This window comes from Myodes glareolus, chromosome 14 (assembly GCF_982192425.1).
Source record: "Myodes glareolus chromosome 14, mMyoGla1.1, whole genome shotgun sequence".
In the NCBI taxonomy this organism is placed as follows: domain Eukaryota; kingdom Metazoa; phylum Chordata; class Mammalia; order Rodentia; family Cricetidae; genus Myodes; species Myodes glareolus.
In genome coordinates, this window is record NC_142039.1 from 22092606 (window position 1) to 22116228 (window position 23623).

General features: G+C 43.8%; 1 protein-coding gene across 5 annotated transcripts in view; it reads left to right on the forward strand.

Annotated features, from left to right (window-relative positions):
• The window catches only part of Sfmbt2 (Scm like with four mbt domains 2), a 187941-nt gene that overhangs the window by 139352 nt on the left and 24966 nt on the right, over nucleotides 1-23623 (forward strand). For 4 of the 5 annotated variants that reach the window (XM_048460657.3, XM_048460658.3, XM_048460659.3 and 1 more), the window contains 5 exons: nucleotides 1875-1988; nucleotides 4031-4073; nucleotides 5642-5712; nucleotides 8329-8471; nucleotides 16629-16738. In XM_048460657.3, coding sequence (XP_048316614.3) covers nucleotides 1875-1988; nucleotides 4031-4073; nucleotides 5642-5712; nucleotides 8329-8471; nucleotides 16629-16738 — 481 coding nt within the window. The remainder of the gene's footprint in view (nucleotides 1-1874; nucleotides 1989-4030; nucleotides 4074-5641; nucleotides 5713-8328; nucleotides 8472-16628; nucleotides 16739-23623) is intronic. The other variant, XM_048460662.3, reaches the window with a different exon arrangement.

The following is a 23623-nucleotide window of genomic DNA, read 5'->3' on the forward strand; positions in this document are numbered from 1 at the left end:
GTATTCAAGTGCATGTGTTTGCATGTTAATCTGGAGGCCAGAAGACAAACTTCCCTATTGTTCCTCGGGTCTGACTACCGTAATTTTTGAGGTAGTGTCTCTCATTCTCCTGGAATTTAGGGCTCTACCTGTCTCTGCCTCCCTCAAACTAAGTGCAAACAGGAGCCACCCTGCCTGGCTGTAAAATACAAAACCTGGACTTAGAGTCTCATGCCTGTGGGGCAAGCACTTTACTGACTGATTCATCTCCTTCCAGCATGTTTTCTATTCATCAATATGTGGATTTAGTATTAAATTAAGAGCACTCACTTATTAAGTCATGTGCTCACTTTTCTCAATAGCGTCCGAAGGGGTTGTGAGTCATGGAACTCGCAGCTGGAGTGGGGGCTGTTTTGTGTTTGGGTCTTGGTGTTTAGCTTCTTGAAGTTAGAGGGAGCTGGGACAGGCAGGTCAGGGGAGAATCTGATTTCTAATTCAGTAGATATGGTGTGATAACATGAGTGCATGACGGGGATTACAGCATTCTTTTCATCCTAAATATCAGCAAGGACACCATGGCAAAGTAGAGTCAGAGTCACCAGCTGTTAATAGATCTCTTTTCTTACCTGTTAATTCTTAGTTTGAGAGTTTATTCTTCCATAAGTGCTCGTTTTTATTTTCTTCCTATTTGATTTCATGTAGAATTTTCTTCTGCTCACTGGTGGAATGTGTTCCAATTTTTTTCCTCCACATCCAAGTGTGCTTGATATTTCATCTGCCACTGTAGATTTCTGGTCTTTTCTTAGAATTCCCCAGCTGTGGTGTTGGTTTATCACAGGCCGTAGTTGTAATTAGGAAACAGGATGTGGTAGGTAGATGTATCTCCTGAAAAAAAAAAAAAAGAAGATATTCCTACAGGAAAGTAGTTAGTGTGACACAGTTAGAACAAATTGAGCCAAAAGATGAGCAAGTCTAGGACCTGGGAGATCGCTTAGTTGGGAAGGTATTTACTACAAAGGCCAAGAATCTTCCTTTGAGCCCCAGGAAAAAATACTAGTGTAAATGTCTAAGTGTGTGTGTTCAATCCCAGCGTGAGAACACAGAGGCAGGTGGATACCTGCGGCTCACTGATGGGACTACTTAGGCTCTCAGGGCCAGGAACCCCATCTCAAAAACTCAGGTGCGGGTGTGTGTGGCCTGAGAAAGGATGCTGGAGGTTAATCTTTTGCCTCCACATGGATGTGCACTCTATTTGCATATACATGCAACTGCACATACACAAACATGAATGCACAAAAACATATACATATACAAAAAAGCCATTCCACTCAACTCTGATAGGCAAGCACATCCTCTCAGGAAACTGCCTTGTCTCTAGTCTGTTCTTAAACAGCGGTTTTCCTGGAGCTGTTGCTTTTGGCTGCAATGTTTGCTTTTATTTAGTTGACAGTTACTCTTTGCTTGGCGTGGAACGAATCCTGTCATGGTGGCTTACAAGCTGTACCACATGTCTTTAATTTCATAGCTACTCTTAGGAGAGGGGACATCTGTTCCCTTTTTGAGCATATCTGGCTCTGATCCAGTTTTTCCCAGCATCCTTCTTCCCTCTCCACTTTTAGGGCAGTGTAGATCTTTTTTCCCAACTCCTGTTTTATTTGAACTATCTCAGACTCTCACCGCTGAGTAATTTCGACATTTGTACACATATTAGGAGTACACACTCTACAAGCCTTCCTTTATACTATTATCATTTTTTAAAAACCATTTTCAGGAATGCATTTCTCTGTCTTAGGTATACTTTCGTGTGTGTGTGTGTGTGTGTGTGTGTGTGTGTGTGTGTGTGTTTCCTTCTGTTTCTTTTTGGTACCCATTGTATTGGTTTCTTCCCAATGCAGGTCTGCAGACTCCAATTCCAGAGGTCATTGTGGATATGGATTCCATGGATATCTTCCCTGTGGGCTGGTGTGAAGCGAATTTTTACCCCTTAACCACGCCGCACAAAACAGTCTGTAAGTATTGCCCAGTGGAATGAGATGATGAAGACATAGTGTCTGTAATCTTGGTGAATAAATGGGCAATTTGGCACAGGAGGTGGTGAACATCAAGTTTCTGGGTGTTCTGAGGATTGCCAGTATTACCACTGTCTCGGTGATTCTTTAAGTGCTGATGTCAAACAGACATTTGGACTCCTTTGTTTTGTTTTATTTTTGGTTTTTCCAGACAGGGTTTGGAGCTGTCCTGGAACTCGCTCTGTAGACCAGGCTGGCCTCAAACTCACAGATATCTGCCTGCCTCTGCCTCCTGAGTGTGGGATTAAAGGTGTGTGCTACCACCGCCTAGCAATTTGGACATATTTTTATAGGTGACAGTAAGGAGGATATTAAAGGAGGCTATGCAGTCCACTGTTTTGATTAGGAAAGCTTAGATTAGACATCATATATTTTTTTTTTATTTTCTTCCCTCTCCCTATTTTTGAGAATGGGTCTTACTATGTAGCCTAGGTTATTTTTTTAATTTTTGCATATGTATGTGTCTGTGTGTGTATATATGTACATGTGAGTATATATGTACATGTCTCCAGGTCCTCCATTAATATTTTTTTCTAATAAATGACTATCACCTTTATAAAAAGGTAGACCTTAGCTTGATTTATAGGCTACATTTTTGTTGTTAATCGGTCTTGACTCAGATAATTCTGCATTTTCTATTATCAGCATATTTTCCCCAAGGCAGGATCCCACTATGTAGTTTTGACTGTTCTAGAACTCATTATGTACACCAGTCTGGACTCAAACTCACAGAGATCCACCTGCCTCTGCCTCCTGAGTGTTGGGATTAAAAGCGTGTACCAGTATGCCCAGTGCAGCATCTGTTAATGCTAATCACGTTTCTGCAGCTGGTAGAGTAAGTTGGGATAAGAGTTCAAGCTTGCGTCCTTTGCAGCACAAGGTATGGTGAAGGAACGGATGCAGATGTTGGAGTTGGAGAGACAGCTCAGTGGTTAAGAGGATGTACTGCCATTGCAGAGAGTCTGGGTTCGGTTCCCAGCACCACATCAGGCAGCTTAAAACTCCCTGTGCCCTCAGCTCTAAGGGATCTGGCACCCTTGACTGGACTCACATGCACACAACCTCACCTAGACACACTTGCATAATTAAAATTTAACAAGTCTTCAAAGAAACAGTAGCAGAGTGCTCTCATCTCCCCAGGTTATTATTTGCTCGTGAACTTGAATATTTGACCAGGCACATGGCTAGCTGCCTGTTCCCTACCCCCCCTCCACTAATTCAGCATTTTCTTTTCATTGAGGTTGATTTGGGGGCATGTTATTTTGGCGGTATTCTTCGCCTCATCACAATTTCTGTCGAGTTTGCAACAGTTTATCTTGATGTGTGTCTATGTGCAGTACAATATGTGCTCTCTTTATCTTCCTTATTAAAAGTGCCCTTTAAAATAAAATAGTCAGTGGAGTAGTGATAAGATTAAATGTACTTACAAATTTTTCTTGCTTGATAAAGCCATATCTGTTTAAAGCTAGGAGATATTATGTAAATTTTGTGGCTTGACTTCAGCAGCTTTTTAGTTATAAGAATAGGCACAGGACTCATCTTAACAAAAATTAATATAATTATTATATTATATATTATGGTTGCATATTGTAATAAATGATTAAGACTTTGTCCTAAAAACCATCCTCATTATTTAGAGGTTTAAATGACTTCGAGAAATAATTCCTGTCCCATTCAGAAATAATGGGGGCTGGGGAAGCAGCTCTGTTGACACAGGGCATACCTATATGGCTACTACCCTGAAGCCTGGTCTCAGGCCCAGTGCTATGCAGGTTGGGTATGGTGGTAACCCCAGCACTTTGGTGGGGGGTCCTGGAGGATCAGACATTCAAGGGTGCTAATGGCAACTGCATGTCCAGTTCTAGCTTGCATGAGGCTCTGTCTCTAAATAAATAAGACAGAGTACACTTTTGCACTAAGCCATTAGAAAAGAACTAACCTCACTAATAATGTCATTTTCACTTTCTTTTCCTATTTTACAGCAGAAAAGAAGAGAAAGATTGCAGTTGTACAGCCGGAAAAACAGTATGGTTTTTTTTTCCCCTTCTCCCTGCCCCACCCAAACTGCATGCTTAGCTACAAAGGGCCTGAGTGATTTCCTTGGGGCATTAACTAACAATCCTCCTGTCATTGATGGTGACAGCTCTTATTCCTTGTGTGGTTATTATGTATAAAGTGCAGAGTCCCATGGTTATGTCTCACGTTTTATTCTACACGGTTGGAAATGACTGTCCCTGGTACTGATGCTTGGTGGCCCTCATAGGATGAGTGTAGTTTATAGATGGGGGATCTGGGGATCTGTCTGGCTGACTCTGAATGCCTAGAGGCAAAGACTTCTGTGCCGCCCCAGACCGCCTGTCACCCAGCGGGCTGAAAGTCAGAAACTGCTGTATTCCTTCACATCTTAACATCCCCATTTACAAACAACACTGTTGAGGGTTTTTTTTTAAAAAAAAATATTAAACTTGGTTCCATGTGTAAGAAGTGCAGGTTTTTCCATTATGTTGTAGATATAGGCCACAATTTGGGGGGAAGGGCGTTTTAGGGTAAAGCGTTGGACATGTGGGCAGGGTGTGTTTGAAAAGTTGGAACTTCCAGTGAGCCTTTTGTGCAGTATAAAGTATTTAGAATACATCCAAATGTTCCTTCCCTCTGAAGTGATTGTGTTTTCTTAAGGACTAAAACATATGGTTATAAAGTTAACTGAAACAGCACCTTTTCCTATATTCAAGCTTAAAATTAAGTCAAAGGAACGAAGCAAATACTTGCACCAATAATTGAATGAGGACAATGACTTTGAGCGTATTTTATGTGTGATCATCCCTGAATGCTGTGGGCCAGGCTTGTCACTTGGCTCCAGTTTATCTGTGTGACGTGAAGTAGATAGATTAACATGAGGCTCTTGATTGAGTCCTAATATGCAGTTCTTGAATTAATGATTCTCTCACCTCACATGAATTGTGGGGCCCCTTTTTCACGATTTCTGCTTTAGGACATCTAGGGTATGGTCTGAGATTCTGGATTCTTCAGTTCCCAGCAGATGCCCGTTTTGTGGGTTTAGGGAACCACAGTCAGACATCCACTGTAGCAGAGGATGCTCCCCTCCCCATCCAAACATATCTGGTGATGGTTTATATGACATTTAGGTCCGTTTTCAAAAACCGTGGTTGCTATGCAGCCATATAGGCACAAAGGAAGGACGTCCAAAGTCACGTGGAGGTTGCTTTCAATTAAACACTACAGTGGAAAAGTCTGACATTAATTATACGTCAGTTGGATCTGGAATGTAATTGAAGACATTATTCTAAGTTCAGAAGAGACTCATTGATCAGGGCTGGCCACTCGGGGGCACTTGTGCCCTAGACGTTTTAGGGTCACCAAATGGATTTGAAAAGCAGCTTTCCAAAATGACCTCCTTCTGTAGTAGTTACTGATGCTACTCTTGGACCCACAGCCTACCTTGCAATGACTCTCGGGCTTCCTTCCTTTCCGGCTTCCTTCCTTTCCGGCGTAGTCCTTTTAAATAATGAAGAGATTTCACAGTGCCCTGCTTCCCTCTGTTCCCTGTAATAGCTGATTTTCTATATCCACAGATTGTCATCCACAGTGCCTGTTGAGAAAATACCTCATGACCTCTGCTTATTCCCTCACGTGGACGCCACAGGTAAATGGCCCAGGAAGGACTCTGTCTTGCCCTACTGTGTGGCCGTGACTGAAGACACGGCTGTCGCTTTAGTCACTGCATCTCAGCTTTGAGCCTGATTTCCTTTCCTCTGTTGCCACTCGCCGACACATACACATCTTCAAATTTTTTGTTAGGCTAAAGTTGTACTTTCTCTTTTCTCCTGTTTGGCCAGGAGCTGTAGACAGGTCCTGTAATCTTCAGGAAAAGGATCTGTTTGGTGTGTGGCCATTACAAATCAGATTAACATTCTGTGTCACGGACCACGGTGAAGGAAAGGAAAAGGTTGAGCAGTAGTGTTGGGCATTTCTTTCTTGCCATTTTGTCTCAGTTCTGCTTGGTTCTTTAGAGATATGGTCTTGCCATATAGCCTAGGCTAGCCTTAAACTCTCAATTCTCCTGTCTCAGCCTACCAAGTACTGGGATTCCAAGTGTATGCCACCGTCTCTGGCTTATCTATTTGCACTTTTGCCCGAGTGACCTTTACTTACCCCCTCCCCCACTTTTGATTTATTCATTCAAATCTGAGTCTGAGAAGCTGATTATGATGGGTAGATTTGTCAACACATTGTTAGATATTTGTGAGATTGTGAACTGCCATTGGACCACCAAATGTGATGCAGATATGACTGCATGAAGTGATTCTTGACTCAGGGTTCTGTGTTCTTGACCCAATGAAATCTGTTTTAAATTTCAGGACTATGTTCTACATGCTATGAATGCTCCCATTAGCTGACGCTCTCTTTGCAGTAAATAGATCAATTTTTATAATAGATTAGATGGATATTTAACTAAAGGTCTGCATAATGCTACCAAAAATTTTAAGGAAATTCAGTTGTGAAGTTAATTATCTATCTTGTTGTGTAAAACTCAAATTTCAAAGTGCTGGTTTTGAAAACCACATCAGCTGTCGTTTTATAGTCCACTGCAGTATATTACTCTTTGTTATACATGTCTACTGTGCACTGGGTCTGAAGTTTAAGAAACCAGCCTTTCTTAACCATTAAATTACCTTCCCATAAATAGTTGTGTTTGTGAAATAATATCACAATACCAATATCTGTGGCATATCTTGGGTAAGAGCTGAGTGAGTAGATCAGAAAGTAGGTCTCTTAGCCCAAACAGAGATTTAATTATTTATTATAAACACCAAAAAATTTTAATTAAACCAGATGTGGTGGTCCAGCACTTGGGAGCCCCTAGCAGATGAGCTGTAAGGTCCACAGCAGTCTGGGTTACAGAGCTGGAGACCTATTGTGTCCCTCTGTGTGTGTCGGAAGGATGGGAGTTCAAGCCATGGTTGGGTGTATTTTCTCTCTATCACATTGGCAACATGGAGAAGCCTAACATTGCTTAGTTGGCCTGGATGTGGGACGGCAGCGATGCCAACACGATGCTGTTGGGAATCTCATTGGGGTTGTCACTATAGGGAGCCGTGTGGTCATCTTTACTGAGATGTGGCTATGCATTTGGATGGACAAGCCAATGCTACTATGTCCTTACACAAGTACCCGGCCCATAGCAGAAGTCGATAGTTGAAGACACATTCCTTAAGTCATTCCCGGAAACTCAGGAAAAGTAGCAACAGCTAAGTATTTGTAAGAGAAATGCCACATCGACCAGTATGCCCATAAGAGGAGTGAGTCATGGATAGAAGTAAACACTTCTTGTTTTGAGTTTGTTGGTAAACTCCATTTAATTTTATTGGCTTGTGACCCTAGGAAACTTAAGCAAACTAACAAAATGTGACAGAAAACCACCCTTGAGATGTTTTTTTGTAAAGATCCCAGAAATATAACACTTGTTGCACATATCCATGAGTTGAGAAGTAAAGTTTATTGATTTGTATGAGAATGATAACAGACATATTTCAGGATGGTGGTTAATTCCAGGGCAGAGGTTTTCAGCCTGTGGTCCCTGACCCCTTTGGATCGCCTAAGGCCATAAGAAAACACAGATGTTTTATGAATTATAACAGTAACGAAATTGCAGTTATGAAGTAGCAATGAAAATAATTTTGCAGTTTGGGTCACCACCTGAGGAACTGTATTAAGGAGTTGCAGCCTTAGGAAGGTTGAGAACCAGTGTTCTAATGGCAGTGAGGGGAGTTGCAAGGGTAGAACTTACAGGGGATCCTATCTATATGCCAATGTTTGTCTTTGAGCTGTGTAATAATTCCTAGTTTGTCATTGTTATAGGTTACTTCTTTCTGTAATTCAGCTGCTATATAATCTACAGAAAAGTCTGTGCTTACATAATGGGGAAAAATAAGCAAAGTGTAGAAGTACCTTAGTGTAGATTTTAAGACATTTTGACAGATCTGACAGTGAGCTGGTGTTAGGACATCTGTGTCCTAACTTATCTCCAAGGGGAAACCACTTTTCTCTCTGTCATACTTTGAAACTCAAGTCAGCCTGCTTAGTTAAGAATCTTAACAGCTCTAGCTCTTGGGGAAGCAGTGACCATTCCGAGTCCATTTCTACTCCAGATCTTCCACCAGTCAAGCCTAGATCTTTGGATCCAGTACGGGTCTTGACAGCGCCATAGGTCCCGGTAAAGCAATCCCCAGCATCCACTGTGCCTTTGATTCTCTCCCAGCAGGGACGGTCAATGGGAAGTACTGCTGCCCACAGCTCTTCGTCAACCACCGGTGTTTCTCGGGCCCGTTCCTGAACAAAGGGAGGATCGCAGAACTACCTCAGTCCGTAGGACCTGGCAAGTGTGTGCTGGTGCTTAAAGAGGTAAGACACGTGAGCTGTTCTCGCAAGAGCTTTATGTTGTGGTTAAGTTTCCAAGTGATTCAGTTTAGCTCACATCCAGCAAAGCACCTCAGTCTCTGGGGCTGGAGCACTAGAGATTCAAGTGTGAAAGAATGACATCCCTACAGTCTAATCAACATGCTTTTCCCCCACGGGTTAGGGAGGTATGTTGATATATTTAAATCAAGTGCTCTAGGATGACAGGGGAATGAATATGTGGAGTGAATACTAGGGACCAAATAGTACAAGTTTTTCAAGGAGGAAGGTACCTTATATGGCAGGATAGAGTGGCTGGCACATTTTCTTTTTCTTTTCCTTGTCTGCTTTTTTAAAGACCGGGTTTCATATATTCTTGTCTGACCTTGAACTCACTATCAATGCAGTGTTGACCTAGAATTCCTTATACCCCTCCCTCCACCCCAGTTCAGGAATTACAGGTATACACCACTACCCAAGTTTTAATGTAGTGATGGTATTTAATGCAGCTGGGCTACCAGCCCAAACCAAGTGGCGTCTTTGCAGTCTTCTCCCTCCACAGTGCCTGCCTGGCACCTGCACTTAGTAATAACCTGCCTGGTTTCTAAATAATGGTCATGAGTTTTGTGTTGTAGATTGATCCAGGCCAAGCCCTGGCCACTCATGACTTGGAGAGTACTTTCCATTTCCTTTCTATTTGGGGAGGTGACCTATGGTAGAGGCTCACCTCAAAAAAGCAAATCGACATTGGAGGTCCTTTTACTACATCGGTTTTGTTTGTTTGTTTGTTTGTTTGTTGTTTTTGTTGTTGTTGCTTTAAGACAGGGTTTCTCTGTGTAATAGCTCTGGCTGTCCTGGAACTCTATTTGTAGACCAGAATGGCCTTGAAACTCACAGAGACCCACTTGCCTCTGGAGTGCTGAGATTAAAGGTATGCACCACCACTGCCTGGCATAAACAAACTTTATTTTATTATTTTTTATGTACATTGGTGGTTTGCTTGCATGTATGAACTAGAGTTAACAGAGGGTTGCAAGTTACCATGTGGGTCCTAGGAACTGAACCTGGCTCAACCTGTTTTTCTTTGGAAAAACAGCTGGTGCTCTTAACCACTGAGCCATCTCTCCAGTCCTGCTTCTACTGCATCTTACTGGCCTGATGTATTATTTACCAGGCCGCTTCTAGGAACCAGGCACTATCGCTATCTGAACCACTGGATCAAAACCCAGCACTGTTAAGCTTCTGTCTGAGTTTCCCATTTGACATTGGGAAAATTATATGATCCCAAACTTAATGAACACAGTAGAGGGAAAAGGGATGGAGGGGACCAAGTATGGCAGGTGACATTTTGCTTGGCAGAGGTAAAGTGCAATCTCAGCCATACAGCATGGATGGGCATTTGGGGAAGATTCTGGCGAGCAGGTCGGGTGTGGCTGGAACACAGGACGTTAGGCTATGGCTAACCAATCGATATAAAAGGCTGTGCTATACTTTAAGAAGAAAGCCCAAGAAGATTCTGGGTTGTATGGTGTTTCATTGTTGAGTAGCACCAAGGAGGTCAGAGGAAGCCGTGTGTGAACAGCTCTCTTTGGTTTTGCAAGCAGCTTGAACGAGAAGCCTGGGTCATGGAGTTTTCTCAGAGTGACAGCAGGGTGATGGGACTGGACTGTGGCTATAGTGGCATAGATTGTTTGCCTGTGTTAGTGACTGGTATTGACAGGTCAGGGACACCAAGCCTGCCAAAGATTCAGTGACTGATGGAGTTTCTTTGCGGGCGCCCGCAGGCCTGATTCATATGGCAGGTTCTGGTCGCAAACAGGAGACTTTCTGTTGTCTGCCAGCTACGTTAACTAGCAACAAGTCCTTGGCTTCATTCTCTCTTTAGGGACTGGCTATCTTACTTGTCTAAATTACTTTCTTTCAAGTCAAAAGAAGTTGCCCCAACGATTTTCTGATAGAACGCCAGCCACCAAATTTCAAAGCCTAGCCAGAAGCAGCTTTCTGATGACAACAGTTAGTTTTCGCCGATGGCTAAACATGTCTGCAGAGGGGTGGACGGAGAAATAAATAAAAGCCAGTGCCTCAGTTCTGGAAGTGGAAGAAATATGTGAGCTCCACCAAACCAATATTTATGCTAATACTCTTCCTTTGGTGCATGGCTTCAAATTTCATTCTGCTTAAAGAGAACGAGGTCACTGAAGCAGGGACAGAACGCCTTGCTTTTCCGGGCCATGGACAGCATTGGAAATTTAAACCCTTTTGTATCTTCAGAAAAAGTGAAATGAGGCTTGTTTTCTCTGAGTCCCACCTGCTCTAAGTCGATAGTGTCTGTAGGTAGATGTAGGGCTGGTGTTTGGAAGGCTAGCTGCAAGCTGAGGAGAGGGGGTTCTGAGACATGTGTGAGGGGGGTCTGTAAGACAGAAGAAGCTTCTAGAAAGCAGTAGCTAAACCATGCATCAACTTGTTTTCTGGGTATTAGACTTAGGAGAGCTCTGTAGAGACCCAGAAAGCCATGCATGACTGACCTTGACTTCAGAGACAGTATTGAGAGGAGATAGATTTAATTAAGTTGGACCCAGAATCCATTCAGCTCCCAACATACTATAAAGTAAACTCGGGACCTGAAGCGCTTCTTGACCTTCTGTTGTTAGGGACCAAGTCAAGTCTTATGATGACTCCTGATGTGCTGGGCCATTTTATGGGTACCACAGAATTATCAGTGACAGATAATAGTGATGGCATTTGTCGTAAACATGAATGTTCAGTAAAATCATTGCTAAGTGGGAGCATCAATTTATAACTCAAATCATTCTAACCTGATGTCTTCTCCAGTTTGCCAAGGTCCCTGACAGACTAACCATGGATTTATGCAGTATTATTCTAAGACTGTTAGTATCTTGTCCCAACCTATGGATCACCTGGTCTACCTGTTGTGTTTAGTTAAATGCAGTGTGTTACCGGGGTGTGCATCCTCACAGTAAAGGGAGAACCAGCCACCAGGGACATGAAACTAGAGAAGCAGAATGTCCCATCTGCTGACTCGTGTCAGCGTGTCCTGGGATGAGCACCTCAACTTCTGATGATATTCAGCTGGCCGTCACTCTGTGATTGCATACGCTTTGCAGAGGTGTTCTTTGGCAGCCTGGACTGTAGAGCTAAGGAAAAAGAAATAGAGGGGAAACCAATGCATTGTGAATGTCTATTAGAACTTACGAACATCCTAATCTTGTCTTCCCTCTTTCTTCTGCTGCTGCTAGCTAATTCTTAGGAGGAAGGTTCACAGAGCCTATACCTGTAGGGAGCATTTGGATGTGGAGAGCCTTTGTGAACGTATCACTTCCTTGGAGGCGACGAGTCTCCGGGAGTGTACCACTTCCTCGGAGGTGATGAGCCTCCGAGTGTGTCCCTTCTGTGCTCTGTGACTTTCTGCCCTAGTGAGTTGAGGTTGCTGATGAAGCGATGAGTCTTGTAGGCATGAGTAGGGTCTAGAGACTAAGTATCATAATGCATATCAGGTCTATCAAGATGGTGCCACTTTTTGGATTGAAGAAATAAAAATATAAACCTGCTCCACACTGTCCTAGTTTACACATTCAATTATCTCCATATTCCTCTGTGTTTTCCCTGTCTCTGTATCTGCCACCTATTTATCTGCGTATCTAACCATCTGTCTGTGTATCATCTGCCTTATAGTATCCATCTAACCATCTCTCTGTCTATCATCTGCCTTATAGTATCCAACCTCTATAGTTTTCAATCTATTTGTCCATCCCCTACCATCTATACATGTTTGCTATCTGTATCTTTAATCTGTCTTTGTTAGCATCTGTCATCCTGTCCATCTATTTATTCAGCGATCATCTAGCTCTATGATGTTTATTATATCTATCTTACTTATCATCTGTCTTCATCATCATCTATCATCATCATTTTATATACCTATTCTATATTTATAGCTATTTATTTATACCTATACATCTACCTATTTATCATCTATCATAGTATCTGTGTACCATCTATTACCATTGTTGTCCTCTGTCAAATACTGACACCTATCTCATTATTTAACCTCTGTTTATTCATTCCTAATGCGTGAAGTCAAACAGCAATCTCTTTGTGGAGCTGATGGAAAATGAGGATGGCTGTTAAGTCATGTTCATCAGTGAAACAGAGAGAAGTTGGCATTAAGTAACAGGGATGGTCTTATTAGTTCTTATTAGCATCTGTTAAAAAGTAATGGATTTCATTGTGACCTTTTCATATGTATATTTAATGTATTTTGATTGTATTTACTCTTGAATATGTCCATCCAGTCCATTTTTCCCTTTTTACTGAGACTTTCCTCTTTTCAGCTAGTCGCTTCTGCTTTAATATTTCTTGACCAATGAGTTAGGGTTCCGTATAGCAATGTGGTGAGAGGTAGCTTGAAGGCAACTTACCCATGGCTGCACCACTGAGGAAAATGACTCTTGTCCAGCAACCCTTAACTGCAGGGTACTCAAAGGAGGTTTCTGTAAAGGGAGTTTTGGAAAGAAGACCTGAGAGAGAAAAAGAATGGGCCTTATGGATATTGTCCTAGTTCATGACAGTAGCACACCTGAGACCACGGGCTTATTAAAAGAACAAGAATATCTAGGCTCAGAGTTGCTGGGGTTCCAGTCGGTCCAGTCGCTTTGGGATCCTTGGTGAGAGAGTCCATTATGGCGGAGAGTACGTGCTGGAGGAAAGATGTCCACCTCCACGCTTTGAAGTGATGAAGAGAAAGAGGATGGGCTAGGATTCCTTCATTCCATTCCGGGATGTGTTCCTAGTGACCTAAAGATTCTCCTACCTCTCGGTGCTGTCTGGCACTGGAGACCAAGCCTTCCCCACCTGGGCCTTTAGGGGCCTTAAGAGGTCTTTCTACGGTTCCCACCCAAGGTGGCAGGAAGCAAATAATCAGGAAACCAACAGTGTCAGGAACCTGTCCCTGCAGGGTCACAGAAGCTGCGCCCAGTGTGGTAGCAGCCATAGGGAAGATGACCAGGTAAACACATAATATTCCACAGACAAATGGAGAAAGTCATCTTGCCCAGAGGCCTGTGGCTTCCCGTGGATTTAACTGTATATTCAACTAGAGGGGTCTTTGCTTTTCTCCTGTAACCCATTAGAGGGGTACTTGCTTATGGGGGTATATTCTCAACATTCCAAACTCTAAGGGATGCCGTGAGCCATTGCTCTGCGGTGTGAATTTTCAATTGGAGTTGCTCAGACAGATCCTGGTTGACAGTTTCCTTAGTTGAAGATAGGCTTCATGCTGTTTCTGATCTCTTATGGAGAACATACTGAATTGTATTCTGATAGTTTGTGAGACAAAGTCATTTGGATTAACTCTGCCTAGTGATATCTGTCTTCTTAGTTTTTATTCTTTCATTTGTGTGTTTGTGTGTACTATGCATGTATGTGTATGTGTTGGCATGTACCTGGAGGGGTGTGAATGCATTTGGAGGCCTGAGATATCTTCTATTGTGTTCATGGAGACAGCACCATATGGTACCATATCATATGGCTAGTCTGGCTAGCCAGCTCGCTATCCTGTGTCCGTCTTATGAGACTGGGATCACAGGTGGACTGCCACACCTAGCTAGCATTTATGTGAGTACTAGGGACCAAACTCAGGTCCTCACACTGTCTGGCCATCTCTTTAGCCCCCGAGCAGCCTCCCAAGCCCCCATGGAGTTCTTTTTATGGGGAAGCCGTATTTTCTTTAGCAATCATGCATGCAGCCACGGTGTGTATCAATACTCACATCTTAGAGAACCTTGTTGAATTTGAAGACAAATGGGCTGGTATTGGAGAAAACCATGAGAAAAAAGAATTCAATATCGGGTACCTTTCAAATTTAATTACTGCTTGTTTCCGGGCCGAGTTGAACTCCGGAAGATAAGTTCTGGTCCTATTCACAGTCACCAACTGCATTCTGATATGCAGCAAATGACAACGTAGCTCTGGGGTTTTCTCTGCGAGTCACAATGAAGAGAAGCAACTGAAATGTTATTGCCTGGTGATAAATGCTTCACATATTACTACAGCCAGCTCTAATTAGATTTATTTTTAAACTCAGTTTTTTTGTACTGGTGGCAAACAGAAAAATCAGATGATTGTTTTAATGTAGAAAACAAAATGTACCACAACAGTCTGTATTGCCTCGTTCCATTCTCATTCCTGCATTCAAGTATGCCTCTTATTAGGGCTAGTCAGAGCCCTTAGCACAAAGCCCAGTGCTACCTAGGACAAAGTGGGTAACACACTCACTATAATACAATTTGTCCCTCTTTGGGGGTAAGTGTAAATGGTCGTGGTTGTATACATGTTTGGGAAGATATAGGTGTGTATATGTGTGAGTACATGTGGTGACCAGAAGTCAACTTCGGGTATCTTCCTTTGTCACCTTATCTCTTGAGACATAGTTTCAAAACCTGGAACCTGGAACCCACCAGTTTGGCTAGCCTGTTAGGCGAGCAAGCTCCCGGGATTGCCTGCCTTTACCTTCCCAGTGCTGGTGTTACAGGTGTGCCACCACCCCTGACTTTGTATGTCGGGACTGAGACTTGAACTCAGATCCTCATATTTGTGTGGCAAACGCTTTACCGATGCAGCCGCATCCCTATCTCTGAAAGCGTCATTGTTTTCAGAGGTTAGCAGGGTATATCCACTCCGGCCAATATTTTCCTGAATATCCTTCTGTCTCCCCCTTTATGTTGGCTGATTTCCACCCAAAGCAGACATGGTGGCAGTCATGCTTCTCTCTCGTCTTGAAAGTAGTTTTCTCACTCTCTATTGTAGTCTGCCATCAAACATGCAGTATGTACCTCCCGTCTGATGTGACTACCTAGACCTTTTCGGACCCCGGGTCTACCTGACGGACAGTGCCATGTAATTCTCCTACCTCTCTGTATTCCTGGCATCCCCTGCAGCTGCCGCAGGTGGCCACTTTGTGGACTATAACCCCCGATTTCCTGTTTCCTTCGTCATACTGTTGACTGTATCTGGCTCTCAGGAGCTTGGAGTGTGGCAGAGCTTGTGAATGTCAGGAGCTAATCGTGCAGACACGCTGACGCATTCCTGGAGTTCCAACCCTTGATCAGAGTTAGGGATCCGCTTTGGCTGCATGAGGGGTTGTTTCCAAAATACAACAACAAGTGAATCATGACTTGCTGGGTGAGAGGCCAGTGCCCAGAAGTCTAAGTTCCTTGATTTAGTAAATAGGCACACTGACAATTACGAGGAACGCCTCTTTTTGCTAGAGCCTGCTCCTTTGGCCCTTAGTGTGTATAGAGATGTCTGGTCCATCTGGGTACTTGGCTGTAGGCAATCTCCACATATTTACTTTCTTGTGCTTAAGACTTGGAAATGAGTATGTGATTTGAAGACATATGACATGGATGATGTTAAATGCTCCAGACCACTGCTTAAACCCATACTCAAGCACACTATCAAATTAAATGTTCATAAGTTGAGGCTTTATCAGCTTTCGGGAACTCCTCCCCCTCCTTACAGGCATCTGAAGTCTCCACTACACTGTGAGCCCAAACATAGTGTTTACTTCTCTGGTTACATATAAAAGCACAAGATTAATGTTTATGTTTAATTAGTTGTATTTGAGGGGCTAGGCACATGAATACAGATGTTTGCGGAGGTTAGAAGAGGGTATTGGATCCCTTGGAGTGGGAATTGCAGGCAGTTGTGAGTTACTAGACATGGGTGCTGAGAACCAAACACAGGTCCTCTGCAAGAGCAGTACCTTTGTACTGAGCCACTGAGCCAACTCTCCAGACTCCAACATGGGTCTTCCAAAGACAGAATGAAAATCTTGGGACCCTAGTGAAGAATCACCCTGTTGGGGAATAAAGAACCGAAGAGTTCTCGAGCATCAGGCTTTCCCGCTAGTGAGCAATTTCCAGTTTCCAAGCCAGGATGGCTCGGTTTTATGTTGTCTAGTTGGTGAGTTAGTTCCATGTTGCCTCAGAGTGTCCTATTAGACCTCATCAGAGCCCTTCACTTAATAAGATGAAAGGCGAAAACCTCTTGTCAGCAGCATGGTTTCCGACACCTTCTTGTCAAACAAACTCAGCAGGAATGGACCCGGTGGTGGCTGATTTGGTGGTATCTTCCTCCCCGCAGGTTCTCAGCATGATCATCAATGCAGCCTATAAGCCCGGGAGGGTACTGCGAGAACTGCAGCTGGTAGAAGATCCCCACTGGAATTTTCAGGAGGAGACCCTCAAGGCAAAGTAAGTGGTTTCGATTCTGGGAAACAAGCGATGTGTGATATCTGCCCTGCTGTTTTGAGACTTCTCATTCCTTGGTTTGCTATCACCAGAGAGACAGAAGGAAAACAGAAAGTCCGTGGTATCACACCTCCCCGTGTCACATGTAGTCTTACTGTCTGGATTAGTGTTTACAATCTCTGTGACAAAATACCTAATAAAAACAACTTAGGGGGCCAAAGATTTATTTTTCTTCGTGGCTTCAAGGAGTTCAGGCCATGCTCAGGCTCCATTTCTAGGTCTATGCTGAGACAGAACATCATGGCAATGGGTATGGCAGAGGTTATTTACATCACAGGGGGCAGGAAGTTGAGAGGCGAGGGATGAGATGATTAAGTATAATCTTCCAAGACTCTTCCCCAATGAACTGTTTGTGCCAGCTTGGTACCACCTTCTAAAATCTCTGCCACCTCCTTAAATAGAACTGTCAGCTAAGGACCAGATGTTTAATAAATGGACCTTAGAGGGACATTTCACATCCAAACTGTAACAGTGACATTTCTGCTCTATTGAGCTGCTATATTGAGATTGCCAGTTTGAAATGCAAATTTGCTTAACTAATATTTTGTGCATGTATGTTTTTATGTATATGTGTGCTTTGTATATGTGAGTGTGTTATGCAAACATGTATGGAGGACAAAGAGCATTGTCATGTGATATTTCGGTGATTTGTTGAGACAGGGTCTCTCATTTTCCTGGAGTTTGCCACGTAGGCTAGGCTTGCTGGACAACAAGCCCCAGATATCTCCACCCCCCAGCTTGAGGACTACAAACATACATAGCCTCATCTGGCTTCTTTACATGGGTTTTAGGGCTTGAACTCAGGTCTTTGTGCTTGCAAGGCAAGCATTTTACCAACTGAATCAGCTCCACAGCCCCTTAAGTAATAATACATTTTAATCGCTCAACATTCAGAAAAAAACTTTGTGTTTCTAAGCCAAAAAATGATTTATTAAAAATGAGAAAAACATCGATGTCAGTAATGTCCCCTGTCACCATTGCAGGATGTTTGTTAGTAGTGTTCAATGTTTGCTGTTATGACCTGTTTGTACCACATAAAATGTTCTCTACTTTGGAGTGGACAAAAGTTGAAGATAAAAGAAACTGATACATCGCTTTGACTTGCATTGGGTAAAGTGGCAATGAGATCTGGGTTCACATATTAGGTGACTCTCTTCTTTCATTTGGAAATTGGGAAGGCGAAATGCTTCATTTAAAATCTCTTCTTCTTCTTCTTCTTCTTCTTCTTCTTCTTCTTCTTCTTCTTCTTCTTCTTCTTCTTCTTCTTCTTCTTCTTCTTCTTTCTCCTCCTCCTCCTTCTTCTCTCTCTCTCTCTCTCTTCCTCTCTCTCTCCCTCCCTCCCTCCCTCCCTCCCTCCCTCCCTCTTGTGGGAAAGACTTTTCAAAGGCAGGGCCTCTATTAGTCAACTCAGTTTTAATTTTTTTTAATTTTAGTTAATTTAGTTAACTAAGTTGCCCAGACTAGCCATGTCTGCCATGCTTCTTGGGAGACATTGAACTTGAGATCCTCCTGCCTCAGCTCCTTGAGTAGTTGGGGTTGCAGGCATGTGCCAGCACAACTGGCTTGCTTTGCATTTCTACATCTCTGAAAGAAAGAGCAGGGACCTGGGTATACTTGCTCTTGGTTACAGAGGAGACTATAGGAAAAGGTCCCTGTCTCAGGAGAGCTTCTTGTTGAATGTTACTTAGTGTCTGACGAGGCTGTTAGTCTTTTGTGGGTTTCCATATTGCCCTATGGATAGTCAAGGAAGACCTTAGACTTTTGATCCTCCTGCTTGTACCTTCCAAGTGTTGGCATTGCGTGTATGCACCAAGGCATCCAGTCTAAGCTATGGGGATGGAAGCCAGGGCCTCATGCATGATCCTTATGACCTCCGTTAATAGTTTTTCCTGGTTCCAGCCATGTGACTGGTGAGACAGTTTATGGTCAGCTACCTACTCAGTATTCCAGGTGTCTCTTTAGATCAGCCCTGTTATCTTCAATTTCATAAAAGCCATTTATGGTCTAACGATGCCCTGCCCAGGCACAAGGGGAAGAGAATGAAGGACAATAAAGAGGGTTTATTTTTACAAAGCAGAAAGGCAGTGACAGGCAAAATTACATGTCTTCATTCCAAGAAGCTCTTACAGGAGCTTCACCCATAGCACAGAAGAAACAAAGCAAGGTTTTTTTCCTTTCAATATTCCATATTCCATCTTCTCAGAGGAGGCTCGTCTGCCGTACAGCATTTTTTTCAAGCTGATGCTGAAGACTCGAGCAAGTCTTCGTGCAGAGATACCCTTACTCCTCGCTTTCGAATTTTTCTGTACCATTCACTCTACCCCAGAGGCACCTAACAGCTATGGAAATCACCAGAACACAAACATCTTAAGTCTCATTAAAAGCACTGCTCTCCCTAAATCAGCCAGAAACCATTCCATGACAGGAAGAGTTCATTTTGCAAGTGTTTGCACTTATTTTCATGTTACCGAGTCGATGGGAGCTTTTATTACATTCAGCCTGATGGAATTGAAACAGACACCTGGCTTTCCATCCTGCTCAATTACAAAGGCAACATATTACCTCTTCTATCAAGGATGGCAGGGAGGTCCTCAGCAAAACCTTACCCAGCATCTTCTCAGGAGGAAATGCCTCTCTGCGCCCGGGTTTCCAGCCCTGATCATAGCATTCCTTCTAAGCAGCTGCTAATGATGACAGCCTTACAGGCAGCGGGAGCCTGCTGGTGACGGTTCTCTGTGGCGTGTCACCCTCTTTCCTTCTCATGGCAAACGACAACCTTCTAGACCCTGACAACTTGACTGTGCTTTTCTCCGTGCAAAAGGGAGGAGACTGGAGCGTGAGCCAGCCTCTTCCTCTGTGAGGAAAGGCAGGCGTGGTCTCTACTGTGAATGAATTTACTTAACAGATGTGACGTTTGAGATTGTAGCTGACCTCATCGTCTGAACTGTAACGCTACAAGTGTCCTCAGGCGAGGGCTTGTGATAGTCCCCAGGGGAGTGTTTGTTGTCACATGGCCTCTATGATTGCTCATTGTTTTGTTTTTCTTTTTAAAATGTTTTTATTAGCGTATATTAATTATATATAGTAAATAGTTTTATTAAGACATTTCTTTTTGTGTATATAAGGCATTTTGATTGTATTCCCCTTCATTACCCTCTTTTATCTCCAACTCACTCCACAGATCCTGTTCTTTCTCACTATTTTCCCTTCCACTTCATCCTCCTCCTGGTCCTCCTCCTTCTGGCCTTCCTCCTGGTCCTCCTCCTAACCCTCCTCCTCCTGGTCCTCTTCCTCCTGGTTCTCCTTCTGATCCTCCTCCTTCTGGTTCTCCTCCTCCTGACCTTCTTCTTGGCCCTCCTCCTGATCCCCCCCCCCTTACTGATTCTCCTCCTCCTGGCCTTCCTCCTGGTCCTCCTCCTAACCCTCCTCCTCCTGATCCTCCTCTTACTTCATGACCTAGTGAGCTTCATTAGTGTTACTTAAAGGCACGTGGGTAAGAAGTTTCTACACAAGTATGACCAGTACCAGCGGCTGCACCACAGAGTAAAGTCTCTCCCTCATTTGCTATTTTTTTAAATTCTTTTATGGGGGGATCGTATTTTCCTCAAAGAATACATAGATGCTTTTCCTGACAAGATAAATGTGCCTTCCAAAAGATTTTCACCTGTAGATAAGCTACCACCCAGCACGATCACGTGCAGTCGTCTGTTGGTATTTTCCCTCACTTTCCCGTCAATTACGCCTTTTGCACTACTGAGGAAATGGTTGCAGGGTTGGGATGGCTGTAAGAAGTGTGCTTTGTCATTGTTCCTCAGCATGTGTCCGGACCGCCTGTGCTGACAGTGGGAAAAAGTATTCTGACATCATTTGCTGCAGCCGTTTTGTAATGGAAAAACTTCCTCCTAATAAATGTAAATATTTCAAGCCACCTGCATTATCCTGAATTTTAAGATGAGAAAAAATTTACTTTCTCCTTTAGGAGGGATCTAAAACAATTGATTTTTTTTCAATATATCGCAGTTTCTATCTTCCCTCTTCTTTGAATGGCTTTGAGCCTGTGTTAGGGAAGCTCGGTAGAAGACCTACAGATTTTTTCCCCCAGTCTCTTGTTGCAGCTTTGTTCCACATCATAGCCCTGCAGGCAGAGGCAGGGGGCTAAGCGGGACCTTGTTTGTATGTGAGTTTTGTTAACTGTGGAGCCCTCATCTCTCCCACAGCGGTGGCTGCCTTTGCCACCCCTGCTTTCTCCCTCCTGTGCCTTGTGAGCCACTTCACAGGCTTCTATGTTATGAACAGAAGGATGTAATATTGCACCATCCTGGGGGATCTGTGTGAAAAAGGATTCCCAAATAGAGAGGATGTTCACTCCAACAGGTGTATATGTGTGTGTGCACGCTCCTATGTTAGTTTTTGTTTACCTTGCTCAGAGGAGGACGACAATTTGCACTCATAGAAATACATCTGGTGAACTGAACGCAAAGTCAGTGACTGCCTGGTTGAGGCGCTTACTGCATTGGGGATGTGAGTGGGGTGTTAGGAGTAAATGTGTCAGCAGTGTAGCTCGGGGAGACACTTGCTTAATGAGCTTGGGGTCATGAGTTTCACAGCTCTGTGTGTGTGTGTGTGTGTGTGTGAGATAGTCTGTGTTCTGTGTGTCACTGTGTGACTACGTGTTTGTCACAGTCTGTGTTCTGTATGTCAAAGCATGTGAGTATCTGTGTGTGTGTGTGTGTGTGTGTGTGTGAGAGAGAGAGAGAGAGAGAGAGAGAGAGAGAGAGAGAGAGAGGAGAGAGTGTGTGTTGCATCTGGGAACTGAGGTTTTAGAACAGTAAGACTGTAGAAGCGGCTTTCTGTGACATGGCTGCACAGTGTTTGTGCTAGGCTCTTGTTTTCTTGCTAGACTCTGGGATTTGCTTTGTGCTGGGCCAGAGGAGTCAAGTTCTTGCCCTCTTGTCCAAGTTCTCAGATGCCAGCCAGAGGTACCTGAGGGTCTCCTGACGACCAGTGCCTCCAGGCCAGGTGTGGCATAAATCCAGATTCTTGTCCCATCCCACCATGCCAGCATCATTCTGGCCTTTTAGTGCAGTGTTCAGCTCCCCACCTCTGACAGCAGGAAACCTGCTGTAAACACACAGTAAGAAGCAGCCGTAGGCAGGAAGGGCTTGCTTTGGCTCACAACACGAGGCCACAGTCCATCATGGTGGAGAGCATGCTCTTGCTATGGTGGCAAGACATGAGGAAACGAGCCACCTTCGATCTATTGTAGGGAAGCAGAGATGAATGCCCGTCTCAGCTGGCTTTCCCTTGCTCCTTGTGTTCAGTGTAGGACCCTAACCCACGGGGTGGTACCGTCTGTGTTCACTGTGGCCCTTCTTTCTTTCGTCTCTCTGGAAACCTCCTCACAGACATAGCCAGGGTTGTGTCTTCTGGATGATTTGAATCCAGTTGACAATGACTCTTAGCAGTTGCTAACTTCAGTACATTGTTCCATCAGATACCAACTCTACTTCAGTGTCCTCCCTCCCCATATAACTACTCTCATATGACAATGGCCTCCTCACCCCTACCCCCACTGCAGCCTCACCTAGCCCAGTGCTAGTACCTCAGATGGACTGTAGTAGAGAGACCATTGATAGGGAGGAGAGGTGTAAGATTCGGCAGGTGGCTACCAACCTTTATCAGGGATATGTATCATTGGTGGCTCCAGGGCAGCTATGGGATTAAAGACGCCATCTTCATTGTCCTGAACCCAATCACCAAGCCTTTTGTGTTTCCTCCACAGTCAGTGGCTAGATGGGAGCTGCCCAGCTTTGGGCAGTGGAGGCAGACCCTCAAAGAGTCATAGTTGATTCTGTGTGACTGCAGCACCCTGCCTGCTAGAGTGGGGACAGCCAGACTCTGGAGGAACAGTGTCTTGTCAGGTTACAGCCTCTACCCAGTACTACACGCTCCTTCCTTAGTCCCTCTAGCACCATGGAGTCCTGATATGTGAAAGAAAGCCATCGTTATTTGACCGTGATTTAATTCACATTTCAGTACATTAAGATGGGCTTTTCCTAATTCCGGGAGATGTTAGTAAAACGCTCACTTCATTATGTGACAATACAATGGTATTTGTATGTGGTTGTCATAACGAAGCCCATTACTTTGTATACTAACTTTAAAAGTTAATAAGACAATGGAAAGGGCTCTTGTTTCCACTGAAGTAGGAAGGGAAAGAAATGATTTTCCCTTTGGCGACAGGAAGCAGCCCTGCTCTTTCCGTGTCTCTCAATGCACTTGGTCACGGCAGGTTTCCGAAACGTACGCGCTTTGTCTTTGAGTTCCCCTTACACAGTTTGCCATCTGACCTGGTTCTCACATTTCTCCTGCTTTTTGTGTGTCGTGCTATTTCCTTTTTTTTTCTTTTATTTCAAAGAGACTTCAAGATTCTCGATATCAAGGTCTTTCGAGCAAAGCTGTAGGGCCACAAACAGGGAAAAGAGAAAGCTTCCAAGGGAAAAATGGACCTGTAAAAAAAAATGTATATTCTCTGTTTCCCCCCAACCTGGGATGCAGTGCGCTCTCAGAGTGGCTATTCTTGTCATGAAATGCAGCCGCGGGAGGAAGCGAGACCTTCTCCCTGCACAGCGCAGCCCAGCTGCGGTCGCAGGGCACAGAGAGAGCGGGCTCTCTGCAGAGGGCCCGTGAAGGTTCTAGAGGAAAAGAATCAACAGTGATGCAAAGCTATTGGATTTAAAGCATCATTTTGTCTACAAAGCATTGATTTGAGTTCTGACCATATAGAAAGGCAACCTCAAAGATGAGAGGGATTGAAGAACAAGGAGG